We start from the raw sequence: 23,666 nt of genomic DNA on the forward strand, positions 1-23,666 counted from the left end.
ACGAACCAGGAATCGATTCTACGCGCGAACTACAATTGCCCCTCTTCGAAATCAAAGAGATGCCGACCAAAGGAAAGGGGTTGGTCGCTCGTCGCAATATCAGTAAAGGCGAGCGGATTCTTTCTGAAAAGCCTCTTCTCATAAGTCCAAACTTGTCGTCCATGAGCGTAATGGAAAGTGCCATTGCAGCAAAACTGAAGACACTCTCACGAACTGATCAGCGGCAGTTTCTTTCCCTTAACAACAATTTTCCTGGAAAGTACCCATTCAGCGGTATTATGAGAACCAATGCTTTCCCTTGTGGATCGGGTGCTGTCATTGGTGGCGTGTACCCTACCATTTGTCTCATCAACCACAGCTGCCTTCCCAATGCTCATAACAACTGGAATAACGAATTGCAGTGGGAGACCATCCATTCAGTTGACTTTATCAAAGCTGGGGAGGAAATTACCATTACTTATGACCACGGCGGCCCCTCCAACTCCCGACAGGCTCAGTTGAAAGGGGCATTTGGATTCGACTGCAGCTGCCACCAGTGCCTTCTTCCACCTGCCGAACTTCATGACAGCGACCTTCGCCGTGAGCAGATTCAGAGTCTGGATGATTTGATCGGCGAGCCAACGAGAATCATGGCCACACCGGATTGCAGCCTGAAAGCATGCTTTCTCATGCTCCAACTGCTGGAGGCAGAATTCAAAGGAAATGCTGTTACTTTGATCGGGAGAGTCTACTATGATGCCTTTCAGATCTGCATTATTCATGGCGATCAGGCTCGGGCTAGCATATTCGCGCAAAGAGCCACTAAATACCGTGTCATTTGCGAAGGGGAGGACAGCCCAGAGACGATAAACATAAAGTCCTTGATGAAGACTCCGACCCAGCATGCAAGCTATGGAGCATCAACCAAGTGGAGGACTGCGAAAGGACTCGTGCCTAAAGGATTGGACCCTGACGACTTTGAGAATTGGTTGTGGAGAGAACAGAACTCGATGTGATTGTGTTACTGATGTTTTTGAGTATCTGATTCAAGTTGATGAGCTGGCTTGATTTACACAACCTCTGCGAGACAGATGTAAGCTTCTGTTGAGAATCAAGTGAAAGGTGGCTTATGCTATTGAGTACATGAATATTTTGAAATCCACATGGCTGCCGAATCTGTAGCACCTGCTAGCTGAGCAATTCAGCACTCTGAATTGAAAGGCCCTACACAATAAATGGATCAAAGGACAGTATCCGCCATACCAGTTCGTATGAAGGACGTTAGCGAGTTACCTCATGTCAATTTCATTGCCCTCTTCCAGCCTGCGTTTCATAAGTCTTTCATTATTGCTACTGTAGCATTTGCTACGCAGGAGAATTATCTGACCGGAAGACAAAGTTCCAATCAAATCAAACGAAGATGATAATAGACCTTGCAGAATTGTTCTGGTGACCGTTCAAGGTTCCTGGCGGTGGTATCCTCTCCGGTGCTACTGTACCCCCACTTGTACTGAGACGAGGGCTCAGATGTCCCACGATAACGGAATTTCCAAAGCTGGAGAACATCCGAGAAATCGAACTGACATGTGTATCGTCTGTTCGATTCCAAGCCGTGCACCTGTCAACGGGCTATTGAATATGTTCCCAATTCGGCAAGTTCTTCCTGGCCATCCTTACTAATTTGTCACACCTGAATCGTTTGCGCCAGTGAGACTCAGCAAGTCTGGAGCGTCGTTCCAAATTTGAAGACGTGTCACGTGGAAATTCATGCAGGTACGATTGAAGAGCGGATGATCTACGTGTATAGATGCTTTCTGATACAGCATCCACACCACCATTGTTTTACCACCTTCAGACAAGCGATGACGGTCATGGACGTCATTGAAGAAGCGGCAGAGGCAAAGAGACTTTGAATGATCGTCGAAGTCACAGAAAGTCGGGATTCTTTCTCACCGACCGGAGAGTTGTTTCCCAATTGGCATTGGATGCCGCTACTCAGCGATCACAGGCGGCAGAAACACATTGAGCTGTAAATAATCTCAAGGGATCTTGCCTTTCCGGTTCTGCGGGCCAACTAAACTGCAGCCTGCACGCAAGTCACCAATACTTCCGTGTGACAATTCTTCAGCAATTGCAATTGGCTGCAAAGAGCGATTTTTGGTTTGCATGGTTAGTGTGTTCTTGAGAGAGCGAATGATATCGTTGAACTCATAAGCGCCCGTCAAACGTCAAGACCCAAGTGTCTGGTGTTTCCCAAAATAGTTCCAAACAGGACCATGATTGGTTCACAAATGTTCTTCAGCAAACGGCTTGAAGAGGAGCAGAGTTCGAGGTGGGGAGAACTGGGGTACCTTTTACGAATACGGAATGTATGAGGTTATTGACAACTTACGGAAATGTTCAACAAGAGACGTTGCAAGATGACGGCTCGCCGTACCCCGTGGATTCGACCTTCCTGTTTGCACTGATATTGCTGACTGGATCGAGCGGCTGACTGGCACAGCAGGAGGAAGAGGCAGAGGTCGACAAAGAAGGGTCGAAGGATGCCAAGCTGAAACGTCTCGATTTGTGCGACCGACCACGATCGTTCCTTGCTGAAGAATCCAGTCCATCTGGGGTTTTGCCGCTTGAGGCTCTCTTTGCTGTGCCTCGCTCTCGAGCCAGAGGTTTGTCGACTTCTCAATGCTCCAGGTCGTAAATCCGAGAATTGTCGTATCGAGTATTCCCTTCCAGTGTTTTGCTCGGCTGCCAGCTCCAATACTTCACTGTGCTTCCCATTCTCTCCGTCTCGCCTCGCTGCGCTCATGCACCCCTTTCGCTCTCCTTGGAATTGGCTTGGGGTTTGGTTGTCGTGGCCATGTAGTCGTGTTACTGGCCGACCGGTCGCAAAGCGGGGCCTCTGCCGGTCTCAATGGGCGAATCCCTTGTCGCATTCGAAGCGCCGGGAGCTTTGACAGAGAGACGGCGCCCGCTGCTGTCAAGTGCCTTCGTGGGTCTGGCTGGTCTCTCCGTTCCTCAAATGCACTCGTTCGACCTCGAGATGGGGTGTGTACTTTCCTCGTCCTTCCTGCAACCTTCTGCGCGACTGAAAGGAGAATCGCATGTCTTTATATCCAACATTCGATTGCCTTTCATCATAATCGTACGATTCTGTGAAGTGCTCTCGTCGCTGCTGCTTGGCGCATCTCCATCCAAAGACGCATCTCTGCCTTTCTTCCCTCAGGAGCGGTCCGAGACTCACTCGCCTACCAATGCGTTGGAGGCTTTGCAACGACCTGCGTTTCAAGAAGTCGAGCTGCCCCCATTGATCACGGCCAAGCTTTTTGACACTCCACAAAACCCTACCGGAATTGCCAGGAACATTGCTCGCCTGCAGTACAAAGTACATTTAATCCCAGGAGTTATCTGAGATCGGATCGTCCTGACACCGCTGGCCCCTCGTCCGAAACCCTCTGCAACGTCTGATCTTCGACACAACCGTCGAATCCGAACAATCCCACCTCCTGAAGTTTGGATGGCAAGCTGCAGAAAGACTCGCTCCTCACAGAAACCTCGCCTGGCTGGGACGACCTGCTGCCCCACCACTCACGTCGCCGGCACAAGTTTCATGGAACGTTGAGATCCGACCTTGCACCGTCCGTATCGCAGTTTATTTGCGATTGCACGAGCGTCAATTCAGGCCGGCAGTTACACAGGGGTGTACATCCGAAGAATCTTCCACTCGACCAGCGTAGAAAGAGTCCAAGATCCCCAAAACCCCCTGATCCTGATCCACCTTCTCTGGAGACAGCCGCACACAAAGCTGCTAAGCTTTCTTCCTCAACCCATATCTATACCCTCATCCCGCTGCTGGCTCAGACTGTCCCTTTTCTTGGTGTTCGTTCATTCTTTCTCAGGTCCGGTACGGGATTTTAATATACAGCGCGAACAGTAGAGGGGCCGTCTTTCGTTAACCGACTTCCTCTCCTTCAACTTACGACTGCGCTTCACCGTCGGTACCGTCGCTGGTCGACTTTTAATTAATTACTTTGGGCTTTTCGAGGGGAATATATACGCAATAGAAGGTCAAGATGGGTTTAGGAGCATTCTTCAAGTCGCAGGTGCGGGGGTCGAAGCTGTTGTTCAATTTTCTGTTTCATGGCTTTCATATTGGCATGTTTGCGTTGGGATGGTAAGGAACCTGGTGGACTGAGTGTGTAGAGCAATACTAACAACCCCACTAGGATAAAGCAGATGAATGACCCGAAATTGGCGGGTCTCAATACATTAACGTTCTCGGTCTGGTTATCACGAGGAGCAGGTCTGGTCTTGTCCATAGATGGCGCTATCATTCTGTTACCGATGTGCCGCAATTTGCTCAAATATATCCGCCCAAAGATCAAGTTTATTCCTCTGGACGAGTCTCAATGGTTCCATCGACAAGTTGCCTACTCGATGGCATTCTGGACATCTGTTCACGTTCTTGCTCATTATGTCAAGTAAGTAGACGCTTTACCAATAAAACAGCTGTATAGGTTACTAACACGCAACAGTTTCTTCAACGTTGAGCGAACTCAGATCCGACCTCTCACTGCTGTCCAGATTCATTACGCCGATGCTGGTGGAATTACTGGACACATCATGCTCTTATGTATGGTCTTGATGTACACGACCGCCCACGCTAAGATTCGCCAACAATCCTTCGAAACATTTTGGTACACTCACCACCTGTTCATTCCGTTTATGCTCGGTCTTTACACTCACGCCACTGGCTGCTTCGTTCGTGATACCACCGTGCCTTTCTCGCCATTCGATGAGACCAACTTCTGGAAGCATTGCATTGGATACCAAGGATGGAGATGGGAACTCTGGGGAGGTGGTCTCTACTTCCTCGAGCGAGTCTATCGTGAGATCAGATCCCGAAGAGAAACCAAGATTGTCCGTGTCGTTCGTCATCCATATGGTAAGCAACTCTGATGAAAACCTTTCATATCTTGAAACTAACAGTATGTCAGATGCTATGGAGATCCAGTTCAAGAAGCCTTCCATGAAGTACAAGGCCGGCCAATGGTTGTTCCTTAACGTTCCCTCCGTTTCCCGCGAACAATGGCATCCTTTTACCATTACTTCCTGCCCATACGATGAATACATTTCCGTCCACGTTCGTCAAGTAGGAGACTTCACTCGTGCATTGGGTGATGCTCTAGGAGCTGGAGCAGCTCAATCCAAACTCTACGACGGCGAGCCAGGTGCCATGTACGAAGTCGCTCTACAAAACGGTCAACAAATGCCTGCCCTTCGTATCGATGGTCCATATGGAGCCCCAGCTGAAGATGTCTTCAACAACGAAATCGCCGTCCTCATTGGAACAGGTATTGGAGTCACCCCATGGGCTGCTATCCTCAAGAACATCTGGCATATGCGCAACGGACCAAACCCACCAACCCGTCTCCGTCGTGTCGAATTCATCTGGGTCTGCAAAGACACCACCTCCTTCGAATGGTTCCAAGTCCTTCTCTCTTCTCTCGAGGCCCAATCTCAGGAAGCCGCATCCCGACCAGGATCCTCCGGCAATGAGTTCTTGAAGATCCACACCTACCTCACCCAGAAGCTCAACGAAGATGATACCAACAACATCATCCTCAACTCCGTCGGTTCAAATGTCGATCCCCTAACTGAGCTCAAATCAAGAACCAACTTTGGTCGCCCAGATTTCGGGAGACTGTTTGCAGGCATGAGAGATGGAATCTTAGATCGTACATACTTGAACGGTCTAGAAGGAGATATGAGAACAAACGTCGGTGTTTACTTCTGTGGTAAGTTTCAAGCCCCTCACTCCCTTTTACCACATACTGACACAATCTCTCCAGGACCCAACGTAGCAGCCCGAGAAATCAAGAAAGCCTGCAAGAAAGCCACAGTCCGCGAAGTCAACTTCTCGTTCTGGAAAGAGCATTTCTAAAACACCCACTCCTTCAAGCTAGCTTTTTGCAAAATGTAAATTTTTTTCTGGCGCATGCTACCTTATACCTTTTAAATATATCCCCCGAGAGAAAGAAAAATCTTAGGCACAATCCCATCGTTAATCAACTTATATATATCAAAATTTTATGTTTTTCGTGGGATCATAGTCACTTTGTTTTTGGTTTCTCGCATGCTGGGTGGGATACGGCGAGCATTTATGTTGATGAACCTGAATTTTGGTTTGTGGTGTTTTGTTTTTGCTAAGAATTTTGGAATTTTTTGATGACGATCGATGATGAGATAGAAGATTGAGAGAAAGAAAGGGATGGAAGAAGGACTCTTGTGTATGTATGTATGGGATGGTATATATATAAAGTATTTATGCTTAACCTATATACTCTTCTATTCATGCTTGGGGCGCTGTGAATTTTCAATGCTAACCCTAATGTGGTGTAGAATGATGTCATTGTATTAGTGAAATGATTAAGTATCGAGTTTTTGACTTCTCACCAACCTTTGGCGTAATTCGTTGTTTACTGCACAACCGATGCTTAGCTCATATAGGATCGTGAGAGTCTTTTGATGTCAGTTCTTGAAAGTCCCTTCGAAGGTGTGTTCGTTCAACGATGTCTCGGATATAAACCGAAGACCATGCTTGTTATCAGTGTACAAGATTCCTATAGCTAAAAAGGATGATGGATTTGGTATACCACACATCCTCTCAGGAGGTCGATTTGAAGGTTGCATGACAAAAGAAGGGTATAACTCTCTAAAGAATCATGTAAGATCTTAGGTTAGGTATCATAGATGATGGGTAGGTTGGTCACAAACTACCCAGCCAATATATCAGGACTAGTCTAGCGCTTCTATCTTAAAAGGTATATTTAGCCTTTTCAAGTAAGACTGTCCCGTCAGACTTGCAATGCACTATCGATCTACACCACGTACCACAACTCACACTCACAAATCACTTAATACTGAACCCAAACACATGACGCTTTAAAAAAAGTATATCATTTCATTAACCTCCCATTTCATACACAGCAACCTCGCACCAACGCCACAGACACGAGAACGTTTCCTATGTAATCTTCCCCACGTCTGGCTGCAAGACATTCCAGAGCTAAAATAATTCATGAATCTGTGTCATCATCATTCCATGCAATGCCATTAATGAGAATCATCATCCGCTTTCTTGCTTCCTGGCCGTTCGTCTTAAGTTGCAAACACTCGCTTGCTCATGAAGATCACGTATGAGAGAGCAGTTTTATCGACAAGAGTCCAGCCGTACTCTAAGATAGAAATTGCGCTTATGAGAGGAGTTGCTCGATCGCACCTTGCACACTTCCACCACTCCGTCTCAATGCCGCTACGTTTCGGTCGAAATCGAAAAATCCCATATCGTTCAACTGTCGCAGTTGATCTGCGTATTGCTCCTCAGGTGGTCTAGTATCCGCTGGAGGTGGCGGACTCGCGGCTCCTCCAAGGTTTCCGAATAAGTTTCCACCAGGTCCTCCAGCACCTCCCATACCCATCATCTGCAGAGCTTGTTGCATCTGTTCTGGTGTTGGTGGTGGCATACCGGCAAACGGGTTACCACCTGCACCTCCGCCTCCAAACATGCTACCAAATGGATTTGGAGCCGCTCCGCCTTCAGCAGAAGGAGTGCCCTGTCCCCCCGCTGAGCCAGGCGCAGGTGGTGTCTGCGCCGGGGTACGACCGAAAGCTCCACCGCCGCCCATGAGAGCAGCAAATGGGTTTCCACCAGCAGCTCCAGCTCCAGCACCGGGAGCACCGAACATAGCAAAGGGATTTGGTGGTTGTGAATTTGGGGTAGCGTTCGTTCCGGCATTATTTGCGCCTGGTGTTGTGTCTGTCACTCCAGGAGCTGGAAAACCACCAGCTGCCCCACCCATACCTCCGCCTTGCATCACCCTCTGCATTCTCGCTGCTTGTCGTAGCGTTTCTGGGTTTGTCATCATCTGTCTGAATTCCGGCGATTCTAACATTTGTCGAGCTTGTGGGTTATCACGAAGACCTGGAACAGACTGTATCATCATATCGATCATGGCGGGGTTGTTCAGAGCCTCGTTAAGGCTTTGTTGGACGTTAGGATCGTCTAGCATCTGTGCCATTTGGTCTTCATTAGGAGGTGCTCCCATCTGGTTCCTGTTAGCATACTGTAATCAAACGTGATATTGATATCACTTACACCACCATCTGCGCCGAACATCTCTGCACCGGGTAGAGCCATATGTCCGGCGTATCGAGCACCTGTCAAACCGGCAAGTGGGTTGTTCGCCGTACCCGCTGCCATGTTCGTTGGTACACCAGCAGCAGCTCGAGGGACACCTCCAGTCGCAGCAGCGCCTGAACTAGGTGTTTGTGCAGGATTACTTGCGGCGCTCTTGACCATATGTATTGTATTGCCTGTCTTAATATTGTATTTACTCAATGGATCTTCGTTCTTCATTACCCGCCCTGAGTAGATGAGCCGCTGTCGCTCAGCAGGCACCTTCTCGTAATCATCGCCGGAAAGTTTGTTCTTCAGATCTAGCACTGAGGCGGCCGCAGACATAGTAATGCTGTGGTTTCCATCGCTCGACGTCTTGACCTTGAAGGAGAGTTGCGGTTCGGTCTCCGTCGCCGTCGTATCTTCTGAAGCCATAATCGGAGATTTGATTCTGTCGCCGATTACTGTGTGGAATGGGTATACGAAACAGAAAGGAGAGGAAGAGTTGTAGAGAATGAGGTTCAGCGTTGATCTGTTTGCGATCTGGTGGCACTGCTGGGCTGGATAATGTCGAAGTTGAGGCGGCGATCGCGATACGTCAACAGCGAGTGACCCTTGTCGGTTGGGGTTGCAAGGGTCAACTTCAGATTCTTGTGGGCTGGAACTGGAATGGAAGGAGACCTTCAACTTATTGTAGTATTTTTGATGTGAGATAGAAACTCGTAAACTGGATACTAACAATCGAAGATGTAAACAAGAAAAGAAAAGATCCTCTTCAAAAACGTAGTGATTCAGAAGTGCATGGCTGAATTTACACTCAGTGAGCGTCTTCCATCTCCATCTATGACTTTCTCAGAAATCTTGCTAGTACCTTTGACCAACTCCACTTTTGCTACGAGAACGTGTTTTCTAATCACTTGTTTGATTGAACGATTCTATAGCTTATTGCCGCTAACGATACGAAACTGTCATTATTGATTGCATTATTCTGCCTTGAATCTCACTCTCGTCTTGATCTGGCAAACAGCGAGGGGCACTTTTGTGGCACGTGATTGCTTCTGGACCCTTGATGTCTCGGCTCGGATCGTGGAGCCTCGGCTCCCCGCGATTAACGATTGACCTCGAGCTTGAAGCTCTCCAGAATTACTTGTATTCGTTGTCTAAGTGACTTCATAATATTCTTACCAGCAATTCTCATCAGGTGCGGGAAATACCTACAATCAATTCCTTCATCGCCCAGAACACGGTTCACGATGCGTGGAATTCAGATCAAGGAGTACGTCAAAGTAAGCATAATTCCCAGGCATCTTTGGACTTATGTTACTATCACAACAGCAATACAATCTCGTAGTTTCTTGACAAATTATTCCCAATGATTTATCAGACACTTCAAGATAACCTTTCATATGCTCAATGTTCTCTTTCCAGTTCTCAATATGCTAACGCTATCGCCAGGGTCCTCAAGACCTAACAGTCACGAACCTCCCAGACCCCGTACCCTCCTCAAGTCAATACCTAATCGCCATCCACGCCTCCGCAACCAACTTTTTCGACCTCCTCCAAATCCGCGGGAAATACCAGCATCAACCCCCACTACCATGGGTCTCCGGCTCCGAATTCGCAGGCACAATTCTCTCCGTCCCTTCAGCTCTCAAATCCCCCAAGTACAAAGTAGGAGACCGGGTATTCGGTGCTTCACAAGGAGGATACGCTACTAAAGTCTGCGCGCCAGAACCAGCGTTATATCCTGTACCAGATGGATGGAGCTTTTTCGAGGCGGCAGGCTTATTCGTTACGGCGCCTACGAGCTACGGAGCTTTGGTGACTAGAGCGGGAGTGAAGGAGGGCGATGTGGTACTAGTCCACGCAGCGGCTGGAGGTGTAGGCTTAGCTGCAGTACAAATCGCGAAAGCATTCGGGGCTACTGTAATAGCTACGGCTGGAACGGCTCATAAATTAGAGGTTGCCAAGTCATTCGGTGCGGATCATGGCATCAATTACAACGAGAAAGACTGGCCGCAACAAGTCAAGAAACTCACCCCAAAGGGCAGGGGTGTAGATATAGTTTTCGACCCTGTAGGTCTCATCGACCTAAGCACAAAATGTATCCGCTGGAACGGACGACTCCTAGTCATCGGCTTCGCAGCCGGCAACATTGAAAAGCTCGCCCTCAACAAGGTTCTCCTTAAAAACATCAGTATCGTAGGATTACACTGGGGAGCATATGCCACGAACGAGCCAGAAACGATCCAGCCGGTCTGGGACGGCATATTCAAACTTATCGCCGAGAAGAAGTTCCGGGGCACGGTATTTACGGATAAAGAGTTTGTCGGGTTGGAGAGCGTAGGAGAAGCGTTGCAAAGTCTAGGGAGTAGAGGGACGTGGGGAAAGGTGGTTGTCAAGGTTCCCCAGGAGAAGGAGAGTAAGTTGTAGATGTAGAAAGCGGAGATTTAGGTTGAATATATCCAAAAGGTCATCAAATACAAATTATTTCTCTACCGTTTCCTTAAAATGCTTGTTTTTAATACAGAAACATAGATCGATTAACCAACAGATGATACAATTCTTAATTCCTCTGCCGTCGTGCTAAGCTGGGAAAGAGAACGGGACTACTGAATCCTAACTATGGCCTCTGTCAAAGGTTTTAAGGTTATTAAGCGTGTAACATGGAATTCACAATATGCCACAGGACGCAACTTAGGTCTCATGCATTTAAATTCTAAAATGATCTTTTGGAAATTGAAAGACTGCATTCAAATCCTGACATTTCTAATTATTTGGTGACCTCTATGATTTGATTCAGCAAATTGTGCTGTTCATTAGAAGAGCATACCGACAGGAGCTCGCTTATCTCCTCCTTCGCCCCTGGATAAGAAGCGAGGTATTTCTCAGTCACAAAATCAACTTCCACAAGATGAGCAGTTTCATTAAATTTCGAGTCATTGCAGCACTCTACTATCCGTACTATGCCAGTGTTATAAATATTCAAAGACTTGTTTCTGTCATGGTCGGTAGATTACTACACTGACAGACAAGATTGCATAACGATATAGTATCGTATTTCTATCCTATGTACAAGGCCTGCTTGCAATCATCAATAGAAACTAAAAAGAAAGCTCTTTGCCCAAAGACCAGGAATGACTACGCCCCAAACAATTACTCCTCTACCTCATGAATCCAATTTACCTTACGTCAACCTTTCCTCAAGGTACGTGCAAGCCAGAAAGCGGCCACTAGAATCAGAGCGCGTCTTACATAAGACTTGAAATTGTTCTTCTCAGTATTCTTATCTGGGTCTGCTTGCTGGCAGATTAGCCATGAATATTTCGTAGACCTCATCACCCATGATTCGCTTGATTTGACTTCGTTTGGCTTGCCAGTCCATTTGACTTTGCGGCGCACTTTTTGCTGGCTGCATGTATACCACACTCGCCCGCTCATCAGTGGTGGGCGGTGTGACGATTCCAACGTGGTGGACTTCAGCTGGAGGGGTTATGTTTTCATCAAATCTGGTCTCTGGTGATGGGGTCACTTGTACCTGGGTGTTTGCAGACTCGTGTGTATTTGCTGGCGGAGTAGAGATTTGACGACTTCTTGGCCTGCGGTCCAAACTCTCTTCCCTGCTGATTTTGATTTCGAGTATCTTTCTTGACTGTAATGCTTTCAGAACTTTGGCTTCTCCACTGGTAGGGTGACCACTGAGGTATGTTTGTGTCTGTTTCATGTAGTTCTTGCCATCTTCTACCAAATATGCAAATGGGAATACAAGTGAGACGTTATCTTCGATGTTCAGAGGCGCCGAAATAGTCAGTGTTCGGTTGTCGAAGTTGAGGACGTAACGCCACTGATGGGGCTTGACATAGTGTTTGCCATACATTCCTGATTATAACGATTAGCTTCGCTCGTCTTGAAAACACTGACAACAAGGATGTATGTATAACGTGGCACGAAGCGATATATTCATAGTACGTACTCATGTCAACAAATCGTCTGGATTTCCCTTCATAAATATCCATCAACGACTTTTCCAAGGATGGTGCCTTCGCTCCACGCGGTGAACGAGGTTTATATCCATCCGGTGTCAAATCCACCGCGCATAGATTCTCGGGAAGTTTCCTTTGCTCTTCCAGCGTAAACCCATCAAGAGCCCATCGCCACTACACATGTGTTAGTAAGTCTCGATGTATCCAACCCTTCCATTTCTCCAACTCTTGACGTCGACAATAAAGAGATGCACAAATTCAAACTGACCGTAATGTTCTTAACTCTCTTGGTCATAATCTTGTAGTCTCTCTTGGTCGCCAGCCTTCTAAGAAACTTGATGATCTCAAAACCAGCATCTCGAGGACCGCCATCAAACCCTGGACGTTGAAACAAAATGATCGGATCCCATATCGAAGGATGAAAGGACAATTGTGCGGCAGCTTGACCGACATTCCACTGTTCCAATCTATTTGGTGATCTTCCCCGATACTGCGACATTTGGTAATTTTGATGTACAAACAAGAGATGTGTTTAATTCTACAGTAAACAAGGAATGCTTTTCCAAAAATGCGAATCTGCAAATAAAGAGAAAAGAACTTATGTCGTGTACAGAAGAATCATGAAGAAAAAGATGGGAGAGGAGGGAAACGCAAAGGCAACAGAGCATAGTGAGTACCTGGGTAGGAGACTTGCTCGATCAACGACATCGATGCTCGAGGAAAGAGCGAACTGGTCTTCTATCTTTTTATGAAGCTTAGACATTACCAGAGCCGCCGAGCCATCACATGGAAATTAGAAGACCTACTAGGTAAGAGAGTCAATATTTCCATCTATTTATCACTAGCCCTCCAACGCTTAAACTCCACGCTTTCCATGTCCTTGAAATGCACCAAAATTTACAACTCCTTTTGACTCCAAAGAGTTTTGCATGCGGCGCAAAATAGCCGCCAGAGACATCCTTTGTCCAAACATAAACCACTACAACACCGGCCCAGACGCCAGAAATACCTAATGTGACATATCCACACTCTGCTAAACACGTAGAGTAGAGAAAAAAGTCGTTAAAAGAACTGAGATTCGCCGTATGGGGCCGGCCAGCCATAGTACGACCGATCCGACACCGACGTCTCAAACGTACCCAAGAATGGCATTGTCACCTCTCCGTACAACTCAGGAGGAGCAGGACTGTGACTGCAACCATCATGGTTATGATCCAGGTCATGCCTATAGGCATGGGTCCTGGGAGCCGCGGCTGGACGGTATCTTGAGTTGTGGAAGTGTGTGAGGTTTGCTTTCATATTGCAAAGACTGAGGTAGTCCCCTCCAACCCATTTGTTGATACATTTGTTGATAATATAAGCAATGTCGTGCCAGCCTCGGGTGTGGCCACCTTCATTTCTAGCCTTGAAGCCACAACGTATAAATAGGTAGCAATGTATGAGTTCGTGGATGAAAGCAGAGAGCAGTAGGCGTCGATCGTACAGTGAGGACGTTAAGATTGGTTCCGAGAGAATAATCAAAGTTTCGTAACCCTCTCTATCGCTACATTTCCTCAAAGCGGTCGTTCCTATCAGTTCGGAATGATACCGTTCCTGCGAAGACCATTCCCACTGAACCCGCCCGGCAAGAGCGCCGCCGAAGAATATCGTATCGCATGTAGTGACAATACTCGAAAGCGACTTGTCGTCGATTTCCCCCACGTCCTTGGGATCTTCAAGCTTGATGATTTTGCGGAGGATATCCTCATGTTTGCCTCTTCTGTGCTTACGAGCCTTGAAGTGTTCCGCAACTCTCGAAGCAGCTCTTTCATCAGTATCAAGCGATTCATTGAAGTACTGGTTCTCGATAGGAGTATCAGAGTATATGGAATTCCCGGACCTCGTCCGCTCCATAGTGATACCTCCGACTTGCTCCTTCGGCATCGAATTTGTCGTTGGGCCATTGGAGTTGACGAGGTGTGCCGACGGATGATACGGTGACGGCGAGTACAGTTGGCTCGAGAATGCGGAGTGACTTGAAAAGGAGGAGGGCTGTGGAATAACAGGCCGCCGCTGGTAATGCATTTCGTTTTTTCTGTAGTTCCAAGGAGTAGTACTAAGCAAGACTTGGTGGTTTGCTATACAAAACGGTCTTGTGTACAGATGATAACATAAATAGATATAGGTAAAGGTGCGTAGGCAAATTGCTACCTGCATTAATCGCAAACACGGAATAAGAACATAAAGACATAGGGCAAGAAGGAGTTGATAGGGATGGTTAGAAGCGAAAAACAGATACTTCGGGAGTCGGTGATTTTCTTTGATAGACAGATACTCAAGACCAGTTACCCATGTGCAGAGTGGAGAAAAGTGAGGCTGTCAAACGAACAACCGCAGGGTTCTGGAACTGGCCAGATAGACGCTCTGCACATTGATAAATTGATTTGTGTAGGATTCAAAGACAAGACTGGAGAGGGCTTCTGCAATAACATGCGGGCTCTGTTGTTAGAATCGCCTGCGGGTCCTTGTCACAACGAGGCTGACCTACATTTTCTGGACCCTGCCTCCTGACTTCTTGTCAAAGGAGTTGTCCACCACGGGCTGAATGCTCGAATTGACCCCAGCGGTGTACATCAGAGTCAAAGCAGCCATTGCAGCGTTCAAGTGTGTAGTGCTCTCTGACCACGACAGACCTGTTCCCAACGGGTAAGGAACTGTCAAACAATCGAGTGCCGGTCATGTCGTGGTGCCGGCGTCTATGAGCACCAGGACAGGGAGATGGATTAAAATTTGGTCTGAACTGGAAATGAACCGAGAAGTGTGTGCACCACAACAACCCGGGCCATACCGCTGCCGCGTTACAGCAGTGGCGTAAGCGAGCGTACTTGGACGAAGCGGTGTGAGGCAAAGGAGGCAAATTCGCTAACGGGAACTTTATTTTGGTGGTGTCGCTCGGTTTTGGTGCTGCAGTCCGCCTCGCTTTTTCTGATTGGCATAGATTCTCCTATGCATCACAACTTGACGTCTTCAATTCTTCGGACGACACGATGCTCTTCTTCGTGCGCCCACCCTGGTTCCACTTGTTGGCAGACGATAGGATCAATTGACATTGATATGTCCGTAACGTGATCCCGTTTCGAGGCTGCAGTATGTGTGGAAATATGGTTTGTATATATAAGCTGGTGATCTTGCCGGAAAACGTTTAACTTTTCCCCCACTTGCTCACCTCAGGGGCTCCGGACCCGGCTGGTGTCCCTGGTGAAGGTGGTGTATTACCAACAACCACTTATCACAATACTCGAAAGGAAGAGAAAGCACCACGCCCATCACATTCAGGCAAACAGAGAGTGCCCAGTATGCAATATTGCTTCGACTGCAACAGGCTAACGGTTGCTGCCCCATCTCTCAGCATCATCAGCCGAATGAACAAACGACTGACGACCTTCTTCTAGGGCGATCCTGTTCGCAGGGACGCCTACCTTGAAAATATTGCTTGCCAGAATCTGTATCCGACATGACTTCGAAATCCGAGGCCATCTCCTCATCGGTTTCTATAGCTAGCTGCAAATAACTTGGCAGTTCAAGAATGGGTTGCGCACGGCACGGCTCAGCCGCTGGGATATAGTGAGGAGCATGAGAGCGCACCTGTCTTTCGTGCTCAAGATTGGCTTCCCCTAATTCCGAGGCCTAGCCCTCTCATGAACCTCACCTCATCAGCATTCTTCTCCAATGCCTGCCGCATTGTTTGAGAGTATGTCTGTTCCTCACGCTCGATTCGGGCCTCTTCCTGTGTCCGAGGTGCCTTCTCTTCGAAGCTTTCCGAATTGAATCCTGGTTTGCTAGAGAAATTCAGCAGCCCAATTTTCTCACCAGTCCACAGAAGCAAATTATCCTCGTTAACCGGCCTGTCGCTCTGTCCACTTTGTAATGTGTTAGACATTTTAATAACAATATCTCCGGAGCCAGAATTCATGTAGGAATCGCCAACGGTGCCGAATATACCTTGGGGAGCTTCCACGGAATCGTGTGCAATATTCCACTTCCGTGCTTCGGTGAAACCATCTCTCTCGAGCCACTTTAGATTACCACTTCCATCTGATATCACAATTCGAGTCCCATGATTGGAGACTGACAAAAGCTTGGAGCTCGAAGATGTCTGCCGATTTTTCATCACGGAGTTTTGGAGGCCGCCTGCCTTGACGTCGGAAGATACAGTCGTCAAATGTGGGATGGGCGATAACCCGTACATCTCAAGTGAGCCTTTGCTGTTATACTCGCCACATGCAATCAAGGTTTTGCCGGGTCTTGTCTTGGCCTCCCAGAGTTGCTCGATTGATAGTTCCCCTCGACGAGCTAGATCCTTCTCCATAGAGGCAAATGGATAAGGCAAGGATGTCATGCTACAGAGCCTTGCTCCAGAGTGGATGGTGCCTCTTAACTTGGGAAAGTATCTCCGATCATAATTAAGTATGCTTGAAAACCGCCCGGCAACATATATCTCACCGTTTCCATCCCACTCATTGCCTGAACTAGGTAAATGTAAAATACTCAAAGGACCTGTTTCGGAAAGATGTGCATAAACAGGACTCGGTTCTGGATTAAGGAGATTCCGGAAACTTGACGACTTTGTACTTTTAGTAGAAGGAAATGTTGCAGCATATGAATCGAGACGATCGTTGTCGCTTGCTAGATGGCCTGATGATGTCCTTGTGCGAGGGTCATGAAGATAAAGTGCAAGATTAGTGCCGACTGTTAGCGGGACAGGATACTTTGCCTCTGATAAAGCGGTTATTGCAAAAGGGAATGTCTCGCGACCAACGGATGACAGTGTCTGGAGATCAACCTCAACCAGATCTGAGGTCGTTAGCTGGTGGATCATGTGGAATGCCAATTTCAAATTGCAGCGATGGATGTGTCAGCTCCGCACGGAGTACACAAATGGTACTCTGTTAGGGCCATTCCTCAATAATCCTTAGGACAGGAACACCAATCTTAAGTCCAGCACAAACAACTGTAATCGTGGAATATGCATGGCTAATGTTGAGATGGAAAGAAGTTCCACTTACCATTTTGAACAGCGATATATGCTATTTTTCGAATGCTGTCAACGCTTACGCATTCGGTAACGCCTGGTGTTATCAATTTCGGAGCTTGAGTTTGTTTCTGAGAAATTTCGGACGAGAAAAGGATTCCCGGTCTGCTTCTGGCGATGATGCTTCCTTTTCGACCCCTCGGATCTACAAGGCTCCAGAGACATACACTCCCATCGTCCAATGGCGAAACCACCAGACTGGATTCTGAGTCCCCTGGCTCTGTATAGAGCCCCATGCCTCTGATTTCAAGATGTTCACGTTGCGAACTCTCGAGATTGCGAGGCTGCTGAAGCCAATTTGTGGTGATGGGCGCATGCCTAGCTATAAACTCATCGTACCAGCGAACTTTCTCGTCAGGATAACTAGGGTCCCAATTTGCCAATATACGGATTCTCTCGTTTGATTGTTCCTTTAAATCTCGGGCCACTTGACGTGGCTCAGTCAGCCTCGAATCTCCAGAGTCCAAACCATTTCCACTTGCCAACGCTCGGGCAAGGTTCTGAAAGCGAGGCTCCTGAAAGGAATCATCGGCAAGAATTTCTCTTCTTCGGCGTAGACGTTCAACAAATGATGATTTTTCGAAGCATTGCTGACGCCATAACGCGTCGTCGCGGGCGATAAGGAGAAACTTCCTGCAGACGTGCTGAAGTGTAACGATTTCATGCGGCTCTAGAACTTTAATCAGAGCGAATTAGTTATTCAGTATTACGCCAGACGGGCGGGACTCTTACATTTGCAACAATAGAGAATGATCTCAGCGGGTAAGTTTTCCATTTCGAACAGAAGATGCTCTGTAGAAGTACGATGTACGAGATGATGCTGATTGCTGGAACAAACGGGTTCGGAGCCGAGGTTTCCAAAGCTCGGGCCGCCCCACTTATATATCTTTGGTGCGCCGCAAACCTAACGACATCTGATTGAGGAAGATGTAAAATTGTTGATATGCAGCAATATCTCATAGTATAATTCGTGGGATCATTTCAGTTAGTAATGAGACTAATAGGGCTGATGAGATAGGGTGAGCTAAATCATGGAGCCGCCCACAGCCTTCATATTCGCATTCTTATGAGGTCAAGATTCCAGATGTTTTTTCTTGGTAGATTGTTGTACATTAAAATACCGGACGGTACTTAAAATATTTCTACTGAAAGGCTATTGAGTACGGCAAAAATGACGTATACGGTATGCCTACGTTGGTGTTTTAAGTAAGGAATTTCATGTACTCCCATCTTAAAATAGTTAGATTCTAATCCTCATAGTAGTCGAATCTGCACTCCACATCCACGGAATGAAAGTGCTCTTCCGCTCATCTATTCTAGTTTGGTATCTTCTGTTGAGATCATATATGTAATAAAAGGTAGGTAGATGATGCTACGGCGAAGTCAAAAGCTATATTACTCAAGTCTGCATCAATTACTATCTCTGACATTCTCCACAATAAAGAATTAAAGATCAAGTATTGCGTTGAGCTTCTATAGTACTGCAGTTATGGCATGTAAATTAATCATGAGATCGACGTGTACAATTCATTTTGTTTTGCTAATCCATGTAGGAGCCTCCCTACCTGATGGTTCCTTGAAAATGTCAATTTCATTCACGTCAAGCATAAACATTTTCAGCCTCATTCTCTAAATCAGCATTAGACTAATACGAAGATCAGAATTTGAACACTGGCAGATGGATATCTACATACCTCACCAAATACTTGCTCCCCTTCACCTTCACTTCGTGTTGCTATATTGAAATTACGCGAAGAATCACAACCTGGAACCGTCACGTCTTCACTATCAACAAACAACTGATGGACTCCAGACCCTGTAAACTCCGATGGAACCAAAATACCAGTCGCTATTCTCCAATTTTGCTAAAAGCCGCACCTGTCAACCTTTTCTCGCGACGTGTGCGTCACGATACTTCACAATCACATCGTAGATCTCGGTCCGCTCTTTCGCAGACCACATTTCATTCAGAAGGAGGGTTTAGGGCTTCCCTCATGGGTACAATACTAGATCCATTCTCTTTTCACGGAGAGGGCGACAAGATCTCGAACGCGAACGCTCAGAATGACCAGGACGGAGCGAAAATGGAATGGCCCAAGCCTGCAGCCCAACAAAACAACATCCTACGCGTTGAGCGAGAAGTAACAAAGAAAATAGCAATGTTGTCGACTCATTCCAGCTGCCAATCGCTATTTCAAGAAGCAGAGCGACCGCCGACAGCGGGTAAAAAACCTCGCGCCGTCTTTGCCGATTTGCATACTGCCCATATTTCCATAACAGGCTCCGCGAAGTCTCGCTATCAAGGTCTCTCGCAAAACGCTCCTGCCCACAATGAGGACGATAGTTCAATTCCGCTCAATGACCTATCGGCATTCGACGACTCCTCGACTAATTTGCTGCCAGTGCTTCCGCGTCCGGCTGCAGTTTCCGGCTTGCGACGTAGTCGAACCTCGGACAATGAGATCCTTCCTGAACCCAAACGACGATCGAGGCGAGCTTCTTTTTTAGGTAAACTCTCTAGTAGCGGTGCCTCGTCCGCTGCGCAGAATGTGAGTCGAATCAATGATCTGTCAAAATAAGATACTCCAATCTGACGATTTAATAGTCTTCAAGAGATTTAAGCTCGAAGTCCACCTTTTGCACGTTGAAGAATGCAATCGCATCTATAACAGGATCCGCATCGGGAAATGACTACTCTGTTCCAAAGACAGCCCCTCGCTGGCACAGAGGCAGTGCAGACAACATTCCGGAAGAGTTGAGCAACAGAGGAGAGATCTTGAAATCCTCGAGTACACTTTTATCTGTCAGGTCATCGAGATCGGCTTCTGATTCGGATCTTTATCGAAGATTTATGGATTCCCGGGATTTGAGACCAACTGTGGAGTCAAATGAGTCCTCGAATTATCACTCAGGTCTTGGTGGCCCTCCATCAGACACCTTGCCACACGGGCTGGGTCGATACATTGGCCCTGATGGCTATGGATATCATCATTTCGTTCGGAACGACAACTCTCCCGTACGGGACGGAAGTACAGTTGGAAACATATACGCACATTACCTGAGTGGTGAAGACACCGATAGTTTGATAGACGAGGAGGAATCGCTTCGGTCTGAGTCGAGGGACAAGATAAATCGACGAGCCTCAATTCATGGTTTTCCATCAAGTCCCCCAATTACCAAGTCGAAGACCCATTCCCGAATCAACACACCTAGCAAAGCACCACCAAATTTTTCATTGCCACAAAGACCTCCAAATCGATATCTAGGTGTCCAGAATCTCGCACCAAGCAGCTCTCAAGCTATTAGCCATTCTTCGTCGTATGGAGATACTGGGGTTCTTCTTGATGCAGCCAAAGAGCTGCGGGTCATACCTCCAGTACCGCCTAGACTCGCGGCAAACAACCCATTTATTCATCAAAAGGTTAGAAGCTCCTGCTCCTTAGTCATGACTGTAGCTGGATCCCATTTGCTTTTTTTGCTTTGGATGTCGACCAGAGGTCCGCTATGGTTTCAATGCTAACGAAGAATTGATTAGGAGTTTAATGCTGTTAGCGGCCCCCAAGTAGTAGTGTCTCCTGCAGAAAGTTCTCCCTCGCCACCCCAACCCTCACATGCTACCAAGGACCATAATAGACTGCCGTTAGAGAAAGAAGTCAGTAGAGCGCTCAGGCGAGCAAGTGGATATAGTAATTTCAGTATCGGCAGCATGTCAGAAGCTCCTCAGGATCGTCACGAAGACCCACCTAGCGAAACGTCGACATACCGTGCTATAAAGTCTCTCCTGAGACGAAACATTGAAATTAATCCCTCGTCCATGACTGATGATTCAAGAGATGTTACAGGTCAGCAAGCGGCTTCAACACAATCATTCTATGATAAACATTCATTGCCCTCGAGATTTATTTCGACTCAGCAGCAAACAGTAGTCCGAGTTCCCATTACTCATCTACCACTTGTATCGCTTCCAGACTCGCCCCCAGACTCGCCACCTGGAGATCTCGTCACCCCGTTCGGACGTAGACAGGTAAGCAGGAGTTGATGTATTGTAGATAATATAATTATTGCCTTCGTATCTCGAAGTTCTTGCGGTGCTGATACTAGGTTGTTCTTGTTGACACTTGAGAGCTGTGCTGTATAAATCTGATCTAAACTAACTTCTTTTCAATAGCTTACCTCGGATGACCCTAACGATTGGGAAACGGTTGGAGAGAGCGCAATCGGAAGACCACTCGCGAACGACTTCTTGGGTGGGACGATAGGTCGAGCTGGAAGTAGTATTGCGAATCTTTCAGACGAGGCTTCTGTTCGAGAGCTGGATTCGTTCAACTCATTTGATAGAGTCACTCACCACCCTGGTAACAATCAATACTTTGGTGGCTACAGGCAAAGGGATCTCAAAAAAGTTCACATTCCTGTGCTCCTCCCAGTGTTCGGAGAGCACAAAGTAAATGGTCAGTATATCCACAGTAAACCCACAGCCGTGGCCCTGTAGACTTTCACCCATCCGCTCTTCTTTTTTGCCGATATTCCTCCAATTCCAAATATGTTTCAGCTTCGCGCCCATACTGACCTTAAAGCAGGCTATTTATCAGACTCCACCAGAACTCGACCGCCTCCGAACCCATTTTACCAGACACCTCCACCTCTTTCGAGAATTCACGATAATCCTTTCAAATCCCCCGCTCCTTTGGTATCTCCAAGTGCTAAAAAGCGACGCCATCCTCGCTTCCCACCATCGCGTGGAAATGAAGATGGGCGAGACAATAACTCAGAAACTGATACCGAATGGATGAACGATTTTCGTGACCCTGGTCCAGTTACAATGACAGAAGAAGTTCCAAGAACTGCTGCCTTTCGTAATGCTATTCCACATGACGGCGCCGTCCACCAACTAGACCGTTCTTCCTCGAAAAGTGGCTCGGCCATTATGCGATGGAGAAATGAAAGTAGAGAAGACGGATTTGTCGAGATGCAAACGTTTGGCGGAAAAGTTGCAGTTGAAAAGAAGAAAAGTCGCAATCCAATCACCAAAAGGCCACCGGGAGCATTTTATTTTGGATTGCGTACGGTTTCGGTAGGTCTTTCTTGATGAAAATTATTAGTCGATCTATGACCTCCACTTGTGAACCTCACAAATGCTAAGAACTCCTCTAGAAATCAAAAGGCAAGGGCACGAGTGGTTTATATCAACAAGATAGAAAGACCAGGGCGCCATTACGCACTGGCACTGTCAAGGACCAGCCAACCAACGTCCTTCGCCCATTGTCTCTGCTAGCTGATCGACGGCCGACAACGCCTACTGCTCAAATAACGAGAGATCCAAATGAGCCATTCGGTAACGATTTCGTCTATCGTTCCCCACTTGCACCACCGAGAAGCAAAAGTTGGTAGCAGCTCTACAGCGAAGATGAGATGAAGAACATCCGCGATGCTGCAAAGGCTGACGGGTGGATCGGCTCTGATTCCTACAATCCCACGAATCTGAGACAATCTATGAGACATCTGAGCTCCCAAATACATCTATTTGAGGCTCCACGGCTGACGATATTCTCTCGCGATGCTTCAAACCAGACCGTTCTCGCCAAGCATACGAGAAGATTCTCTGCATTCGTCCTGTTTTTCTGCTTCCTATTTCCGCCCTTCCTAATACTCTACACAATTGGAGCATTAGATGGACTAGTCAGCTGGTGGACCCGCGGTCAGTGTTTGACTTTCTGTAAAGGCCATAAGCGGGTAGCCTTTATTCTAGCCTATACCTGGGGCCTATCCGCATTGTTGGCTCTGGTTGCTTTTCTCGTAGCATGGTTTGTCGTTATTCATCCCAACGCTATGGGGTGATATACGTATGTTTCAAAATACCCATTGTTTTGAGGGGAACGAGATTTTGGAGAAGGATGCTGGAGATTTAAATTTCGGACTTGTAAATCTTCTGATGTGATTAAAATCCAAGTTTGGAAATGAGTGGAAAGATAATTGAGGGATGTAGGTCTTGCTTTGTACGATAAAAACGGAGCTGGTTGATCATAGCTGATGAAAAGTTCATGCGTTTCAAAGAATTGCCAGAATCTACTGCAAGTAATGTGGCATAATTAGCCATATGTAGCCTAGATTTCAAATACGTACAGTACAGTGTCTATAATCTGTTAAATTTCTAGTCCAAGTCCCTTAGCTTCTCGTTCACAAGTCTATTGTTTCTCGCACTGCATCATGCAGTGACTCGAGAAGGCAAGACGGGAGTAAGCGCCACCTGCTTGAATATTGCTCTGGAGTGAAGCCCCCTTCATCGTGAATAACAATGATGAACCCAAACTATTCATCGTTATCTACCTAGCTAGGTTGGTACTGGGAAAGTTGTCATATGAGCAAGTTAGGCCAGTCCCTAGGATGCAAATTGATGAGGCTGATCAGCCTACACGTGATTAGGATGAAGTGGGTCAGAGGTTAAAGAGATGTTCCG

General features: G+C 47.1%; 10 protein-coding genes across 10 annotated transcripts; 5 read left to right on the forward strand and 5 right to left on the reverse strand.

Annotated features, from left to right (window-relative positions):
• Window positions 1-59: 59 nt before the first annotated feature.
• On the forward strand, window positions 60-995 carry GLAREA_08408 (SET; the record flags this gene model as incomplete). The annotated part of the gene is made up of 1 exon (XM_008090453.1): window positions 60-995. The coding sequence occupies one exon, from the start codon at window positions 60-62 to the stop codon at window positions 993-995; it is 936 nt and encodes a 311-aa protein (XP_008088644.1).
• A 1,895-nt stretch (window positions 996-2,890) lies between these two features.
• Window positions 2,891-3,388, forward strand: GLAREA_08409 (uncharacterized protein; the record flags this gene model as incomplete). The annotated part of the gene is made up of 1 exon (XM_008090454.1): window positions 2,891-3,388. The coding sequence occupies one exon, from the start codon at window positions 2,891-2,893 to the stop codon at window positions 3,386-3,388; it is 498 nt and encodes a 165-aa protein (XP_008088645.1).
• Window positions 3,389-4,049: 661 nt separating this feature from the next.
• GLAREA_08410 (Riboflavin synthase) lies at window positions 4,050-5,920 on the forward strand (the record flags this gene model as incomplete). Its single annotated transcript, XM_008090455.1, has 5 exons — window positions 4,050-4,150; window positions 4,203-4,457; window positions 4,512-4,921; window positions 4,974-5,774; window positions 5,829-5,920. The coding sequence occupies 5 exons, from the start codon at window positions 4,050-4,052 to the stop codon at window positions 5,918-5,920; spliced, it is 1,659 nt and encodes a 552-aa protein (XP_008088646.1).
• Window positions 5,921-7,232: 1,312 nt separating this feature from the next.
• GLAREA_08411 (Ubiquitin-like protein) lies at window positions 7,233-8,590 on the reverse strand (the record flags this gene model as incomplete). The annotated part of the gene is made up of 2 exons (XM_008090456.1): window positions 7,233-8,084; window positions 8,135-8,590. 2 exons carry the CDS (start codon window positions 8,588-8,590, stop codon window positions 7,233-7,235), a joined length of 1,308 nt encoding a protein of 435 aa, XP_008088647.1.
• An 818-nt stretch (window positions 8,591-9,408) lies between these two features.
• GLAREA_08412 (NAD(P)-binding Rossmann-fold containing protein) lies at window positions 9,409-10,588 on the forward strand (the record flags this gene model as incomplete). The annotated part of the gene is made up of 2 exons (XM_008090457.1): window positions 9,409-9,441; window positions 9,611-10,588. The coding sequence occupies 2 exons, from the start codon at window positions 9,409-9,411 to the stop codon at window positions 10,586-10,588; spliced, it is 1,011 nt and encodes a 336-aa protein (XP_008088648.1).
• An 853-nt stretch (window positions 10,589-11,441) lies between these two features.
• On the reverse strand, window positions 11,442-12,637 carry GLAREA_08413 (uncharacterized protein; the record flags this gene model as incomplete). Its single annotated transcript, XM_008090458.1, has 3 exons — window positions 11,442-12,034; window positions 12,129-12,312; window positions 12,407-12,637. The coding sequence occupies 3 exons, from the start codon at window positions 12,635-12,637 to the stop codon at window positions 11,442-11,444; spliced, it is 1,008 nt and encodes a 335-aa protein (XP_008088649.1).
• Window positions 12,638-13,200: 563 nt separating this feature from the next.
• GLAREA_08414 (uncharacterized protein) lies at window positions 13,201-14,202 on the reverse strand (the record flags this gene model as incomplete). Its single annotated transcript, XM_008090459.1, has 1 exon — window positions 13,201-14,202. The coding sequence occupies one exon, from the start codon at window positions 14,200-14,202 to the stop codon at window positions 13,201-13,203; it is 1,002 nt and encodes a 333-aa protein (XP_008088650.1).
• A 493-nt stretch (window positions 14,203-14,695) lies between these two features.
• GLAREA_08415 (uncharacterized protein) lies at window positions 14,696-14,857 on the reverse strand (the record flags this gene model as incomplete). The annotated part of the gene is made up of 1 exon (XM_008090460.1): window positions 14,696-14,857. The coding sequence occupies one exon, from the start codon at window positions 14,855-14,857 to the stop codon at window positions 14,696-14,698; it is 162 nt and encodes a 53-aa protein (XP_008088651.1).
• Window positions 14,858-15,775: 918 nt separating this feature from the next.
• Window positions 15,776-17,984, reverse strand: GLAREA_08416 (F-box; the record flags this gene model as incomplete). The annotated part of the gene is made up of 3 exons (XM_008090461.1): window positions 15,776-16,971; window positions 17,184-17,885; window positions 17,942-17,984. 3 exons carry the CDS (start codon window positions 17,982-17,984, stop codon window positions 15,776-15,778), a joined length of 1,941 nt encoding a protein of 646 aa, XP_008088652.1.
• A 1,027-nt stretch (window positions 17,985-19,011) lies between these two features.
• GLAREA_08417 (uncharacterized protein) lies at window positions 19,012-22,600 on the forward strand (the record flags this gene model as incomplete). The annotated part of the gene is made up of 6 exons (XM_008090462.1): window positions 19,012-19,758; window positions 19,815-20,630; window positions 20,745-21,233; window positions 21,378-21,660; window positions 21,790-22,283; window positions 22,364-22,600. 6 exons carry the CDS (start codon window positions 19,012-19,014, stop codon window positions 22,598-22,600), a joined length of 3,066 nt encoding a protein of 1,021 aa, XP_008088653.1.
• Window positions 22,601-23,666: the final 1,066 nt, after the last annotated feature.

This window comes from Glarea lozoyensis (assembly GCF_000409485.1).
Source record: "Glarea lozoyensis ATCC 20868 chromosome Unknown GLAREA9, whole genome shotgun sequence".
NCBI classification, from domain to species: Eukaryota; Fungi; Ascomycota; class Leotiomycetes; order Helotiales; family Helotiaceae; genus Glarea; species Glarea lozoyensis.